Raw genomic sequence first — 6144 nt, forward strand, 5'->3', positions numbered from 1 at the left:
TGCCTGTGTCAGCTCTGGGCACTTGTCTCTGTCTTTGTCTCCACTCCAGACCTCACCTGCGCGCATAACAGTTTTACTGTTACCTTAAAAATCACTAAATTGTGATAAGTACTTATTTTCTAGAAAGCAACCTAATAAATATATTTATATTTTAGGAGGAATACATTTCCTTGCCTCAGATGAAGCCCAGAACAATGGCCTCATTGATGCTTTCGGGGCCCTTACATCAGGAAACGCTGATATTTCCCAGAAGTCTATTCAGGTCTGAGTTCCAATTCCTCAGGTTTTTGTGTTTGTGTTTAGCCATAACAAGAAAAATACTTTGGTTATTATAAGTTTTGAGTTCTATATTTTCTCAAAGTAAGTTATTAATTAAAATCAAAACTAAGTATGTAACAGAAATCCATGGCCATTCTTCAGATATGGCCAAATTAAGTAGTAAAATAGCAGATTTCTTTTTCTTCTTATATAGAGTTTAGTTAAGGAATAACATTAAAATGTTAAATTTTGCCCTAGTCGGTTTGGCTCAGTGGACAGAGCATCAGCCTGCGGACTGAAGGGTCCTGGGTTCGATTCCAGTCAAGGGTACATGCAGCTGATCAATGGTTCTCTCATCATTGATGTTTCTCTCTCTCTTCTTCTCTCTTCCTCTCTTAAATCAACAAAAATATATTTTTAATGTTAAATTTTTCATAAAATATAGACTTTGCCCAATATAGCATCCATTTCTTTCTATAAATACATAAAAATATATCAGAGTTTCAAGATATCTCTCACCTTTCACTGCTGTGAAATAAATTTAGGTTAGGTGAATGATGTCAAGAACTTGAATTAGAAATGGAAGGAAAGTATCTTGGAAAGAAATTTATCTGAAGAAAGAGAATGAATAATCATTACAGATCCAAAAAATTAGGGTTTCCTTTATGTCTTCAACCACTCTTTTCACTGGCTTTCTATTTTATTCACCTCTCTTCTGAACTCAACTCCTTTTTTCACCCGTGCTTAAATAACACCCTCATTTTCTGTTACTTAGATTCAAAAACTTTGACTAAACTTTGATTCTTCATTCACGTCCAATGTAAAATGTCAACACAGACTATTTCTTTGAAAGTATTTTTTACAAAATTCTGTTTTTACCCCTATCCATTCCCACCAAATCTACATCATGTCACCTTATGTGAAAACTTGTCTTCCACCTTCCAGTTCATTAGGTCTATGCCTACATTAAAACTTGACATGATCACTAAAAAAAACCTATTTTCCTCTGGTCTCCAACAATGAAGAGCACATAAATTATAGGATGCAGGATTAGGATTATATGTGCAGATTGATGCTGAGATATGGTTTGTAGCTTCACCTTGCAAACAGGTTAAAAATTCATCTGGAATTTAGTTTGGTAATGTATGGAGAATAAGTTGAAGGAGAATAAAAATAAATTCTGAGGGATTCAACCTGGTTGACTTAGAAAATGATGATACTACTTTCTAAAGTTGACAAGTAAAGGGGAAGAGCTGAACTTGAATATATTGTTTTGTGTTCTGTTTAAACTTTAGTGATTTTTAGTGGATGGTGGGACATTAAAATGGAATATCATAAAGAAATTTTTAATATAAGAGTGGGACATGGAAAATCAACTAGAAAAAGGTCATTTGCATACAGGAAGTGGTCAGACTTTTAAACATGGACTTCTTAAACTGTATGGAAGGGGCAGAAAGGTTTTGATTCCCTCCTTAAAATGGCAGCTGGAATACAGAGAAAAGGTTGCTTCCCACTCTTTACTCAGTTACTGTCCCCTAGTACTGCTATGTAATCAAAGCTTTCTAGCTTTCTTACACGTTCCTTGTGGGGAGTCTAAAAAAGGCACTCACATTCAGATTAACTTGATAATAATACTTTGTCCACTTAACATAGGGCTGAGATTTTTGTTACTGCGATGATGTTTCAATGGTAGAATTCACTCTCTTATCTCAGTACTGATATGGAGGTATTTTTGGTTAAGGACTTGGTTAGAATAGAAGTTAGAATTTCCCATCATTTCCTGGAATGACACATCTGTAGAAAGCACTTTCTTGGTCAGTAGGTAAAATTCGCTGTACTTTACTAAGAGCCATCCTCAAAAACTTGAAAAACTTTCTTTGAGGCTCCTAGGATGTGTGAAAAATTACGTGAAGTTTTTACATCAGGAAAATATCCATGAGTGCTTGTCTCATTACTTGCTGGTCCTTACCTAACTATGTCTCTACTCAAATACTAGTACTGTAGCCCCACCATCATGAAGATGGGTAAACTGAGGATCTCTCTCTCTCTCTCTCTCTCTCTCTCTCTCTCTCACACACACACACACACACACACACACACACACACACTACAGCTAATTCTTCCTTGACATTGTAGCATCCTTTAATGCTAAAATCTCAGGTGGGTGTATACAAAAACAACTGGGGAAAAAATAATACAGCAATGTCTCCAACTGTAAAACCCATCTCCTGCTCCAGTGGTTTTAACTCAGATCCTATACATCCATACTTTCTGACTAACAACTGTCACATCCCAAACAGATTTCAAAGAGATCACAAGCCTACAGAGGTATGCCCTATATAAGCTTGTTCGCAGGCCAGGAATTAAGAACTATGTTTTTTTAAAAAAAGAAAAAAGAATAAAATTACTCTTTTCTCCAGTCACTAATTTTATAATATATATTTATACAGATTGAAAGTAAGGGATTAACACTCAATAATAATCACTGGATGAATGGAACTGTAATAATTGATAGCACTGTGGGGAAGGACACATTCTTTCTCATCACATGGGTAGGACAGCAGCCCACAATTTCTCTCTTGGATCCCAATGGAACACCAATGAAAATTTCCACAGTGGACGCTGCTTCCAAAATGGCCTATTTCAGTATTCCAGGAACTGCAAAGGTAAGCAATCAGCTTTTTTATTTCCACATAAATCTGCTTCATAGCTAAAAATACATTGTTTAATATCATAAATATGAGTACCAATACTTGTATCATCTTCAAAATTTAGATAAAATACAATGTACTTTCTATGCCTGTATGGTCCTGAAAATTATAGTGGCAGGAAAGGAAAGAAGAATGTATGCATTAGGAGGAAAGAAGAGAAAAAATTAGAGAGGCTAAAAATAACTTTAAGGAGGCAATGTAGGGAATCTGTACAGCTTATTAGTATTATCAGATCATAGAATGAAGAATTAAAAATCTCTTAACTCCATAAGGCCAAGACCAAGGCAAACTTGCCAAAACTTTTTTTCCCAGCTGAGATTTCATAAAGTTTGAACACCATGCATGACAATAGCCAGAATGCCCTGTCCAAATTGCCTTGATATTCATCCATTTACCTTAAAAAAAATCTCAAAAATTTCAAAACCCTGTTTATTCTGCAACATATTTCTAAGATTTATTTTAGAGTTAGATAATGGAAACACAGAAAATACCTTGATCTGATACTCTACTTCCACTGAATTTTTAGGTGGGTGTTTGGACTTACAGTCTTCAAGCCAAAGCAAACTCAGAAACATTAACTATAACAGTTAATTCTCGAGCAGCAAATTCTTCTGTGGCCCCAATCACAGTGAACGCTAAAATGAATAAAGACACAAACAGCTTCCCCAGCCCAATGATTGTTTACGCAGAAATTCTACAAGGGAATATACCCATTCTTGGAGCCAATGTGACTGCATTCATTGAATCAAGTAGTACAAGTGTTTCTTGGGGGGACATCATCAAGAAAGTCTGGCCAGAGAGAGTGAAACACAGCAGGCATGAGGGGTTAAAGGGTAGAACCTGGGCCCCAGCAGGGAAGAGGGACAGACAAGCGTAATTAATTCCCAAACTGCAAATACAGTCCTGGGAACTGAGGCCCAAGGTCAGGCAGAACTGCCACAAGACAGGAGGGGACATTACAAGGGCATCGGATACCAGGTTTGACTGGCATGAAACAAGACACAGTGTGGGCCATGCTCTCTCCCTGGTGTGCATGGTGAGCAGTGCTTAACGATCTTTTCACAGACTCTGGGTTATTCTGGGAACTGAACCTTTTTTTGAGAGTTCAGTGAGCAAGGGGGGAAAAAAAACCACCACCAATTTGATAGTAATCTGGATTACCATGGATTTCTATCAGTATTTTATGCAATGTAATTAATTCAGACCATTTATAATCCTATCATCAAGAGCTGGCCCATGAAAAATAGGGAGCTCATTCTAAGGGATATGCTTACAAAGGATATACGCTTGACTTGGAAAATGCATAAATTTCTCTTTTTCTTTACAATAATAATTCATTCTTTAATTTCTATAACAAGGTGCTGACACTTTCAAGGATGATGGGGTCTACTCCAGATATTTTACAGCTTATTCAGAAAATGGCAGGTATAGTTTAAAAGTGCGAGCACATGCAGGAGCAAACACTGCCGCACGAAATTTAAGGCATCCACCAAATAGAGCTGCATACATACCAGGCTGGGTAGTGAATGGTGAGTAACTCACAATATCTGAAACACAATGCTGGCCGGAATACTTGTGAGATGATATGGTTAAGGCTTCAAACATTTTACAACTCAAAGTATAGCTTTTCCCATTTCTGGAATGAAATTCTCGGTCATACTGAGATTTGCCTTTAAATTAACCTATGCTTTGGTACAGTGTCTGGCATATAGTAAGCATTCAATAAATGTCAGCCATTAAATTAATTTGGAGCACCTTACCTACAGCAACAATAACATGCCAAATTTTCAACTAAGGGTGAAGGAAACTGGGTAATATGTTATGTACCTAAGCATAAGCCAGGGAATAAACATTTATTTTGAATATTTTTATTAAGTCAAAAGAAAAATGTATTGAGAAAGGTGATGATAAGGATTAAGAATTTAGTCCTTATTAATTTCCCTTTGTTTTTTCTCTTATATTGTGGCTTTTCTTGGGCTTTCTGTTGACAATTGGAATATAACCTGAAGTATTACCCATCAGCACTTGCAACAGGGAGGAAGGGAAGAACGTTGTACAGTGGTTAGAGGGAAACCAGAACCAATTTCCCCAGGTTTATTCCCAGCTTAAAGATAAATTGAGAAACAAAGAATCCCCACTAAAAGCATACGTTGAATTTTATAATATTATTTCCATTCAGGGCAGCCTTAATTCCTTAGCAATTCATTATCCAATTATATCCTACAATTCATTATCCTACAATATCCTGGTCAGGATACTAAAGAAAACAAGTTCTCCCACCAATTGGATGCTTATGACTTTGTCACTAAACTCAGTAAAATATACATATAGTGGGGCAAAAGTAGATTTATAGTTGTTCATGTGGAAAATAAAACAATAATAAGTAATATAAGAATAAACTCTGTTTTGCTTAGTAATATAGATATAAAATATATAATATATAATATATATAAATATATAAACTCTGTTTTACTTAGTAATATATATATATATATGGCCAAAAGTAGATTTACAGTTGTTTATGTGGAAAATAAGACAATAATAAACAATATAAGAACTCTGTTTCGTATACTCACAACTGTAAAATTACTTCTGCCCAACCCATTTATATATATACTAGAGACCTGGTGCATGGATTCGTGCCCTGGTGGGGTCCCTCGGCCTGGCCTGCACCCTCTTGCAATCTGGGAGCCCTCAGGGGATGTCAGAGAGCCAGTTTCAGCCCAATCCCTACAGGCGAGGCCGAGGGACCCCACCTGTGCACGAATCTCTGCACCAGGCCTCTAATATGCATAAAAGATCTTTGGTTAATCTCTTCCTGCCCTCTCCTTGCCCCACTTCTCTCTGAGATTCATCAGTCTGTTCCATGTTTCCATGCCTTTGCATTGAGTTCTGTCCCCTGGTGATTAGTGCGCATCATAGCTACTGGTCAAATGGTCGCTTAGGTTTTTATATGTATAGATAAAAGGAGAAAATAAGTAGGATGGGGATTCAATTGAAAATACTAGTAGTGCTGTGCTCATTATAAACAAGGAAATTTTTAATGCAGGGAAAATTGAAGGAAATCCACCAAGACCTGAAATTAATAAGGATACTCAGACAAATTTGGAGAGTTTTACCCGAACAGCAATTGGAAGTGCATTTGTGGTTTCAAATATTCCAACACTTCCCTTGC

The 6144-nt window shown here is 36.6% G+C and overlaps 1 protein-coding gene across 1 annotated transcript in view; it reads left to right on the plus strand.

The window, feature by feature from the left end:
• LOC102753900 (calcium-activated chloride channel regulator 4) overlaps window positions 1-6144 on the plus strand; it is a gene marked incomplete at its 3' end in the record, with an annotated part of 33743 nt that overhangs the window by 26432 nt on the left and 1167 nt on the right. The window contains exons 9-13 of the mRNA XM_006752571.1: window positions 156-262; window positions 2709-2924; window positions 3496-3718; window positions 4328-4498; window positions 6019-6142. Of these exons, the coding sequence (XP_006752634.1) occupies window positions 156-262; window positions 2709-2924; window positions 3496-3718; window positions 4328-4498; window positions 6019-6142 (841 nt within the window). The remainder of the gene's footprint in view (window positions 1-155; window positions 263-2708; window positions 2925-3495; window positions 3719-4327; window positions 4499-6018; window positions 6143-6144) is intronic.

The sequence above is a fragment of the Myotis davidii genome, unplaced genomic scaffold (assembly GCF_000327345.1).
Source record: "Myotis davidii unplaced genomic scaffold, ASM32734v1 scaffold2070, whole genome shotgun sequence".
In the NCBI taxonomy this organism is placed as follows: Eukaryota; Metazoa; Chordata; class Mammalia; order Chiroptera; family Vespertilionidae; genus Myotis; species Myotis davidii.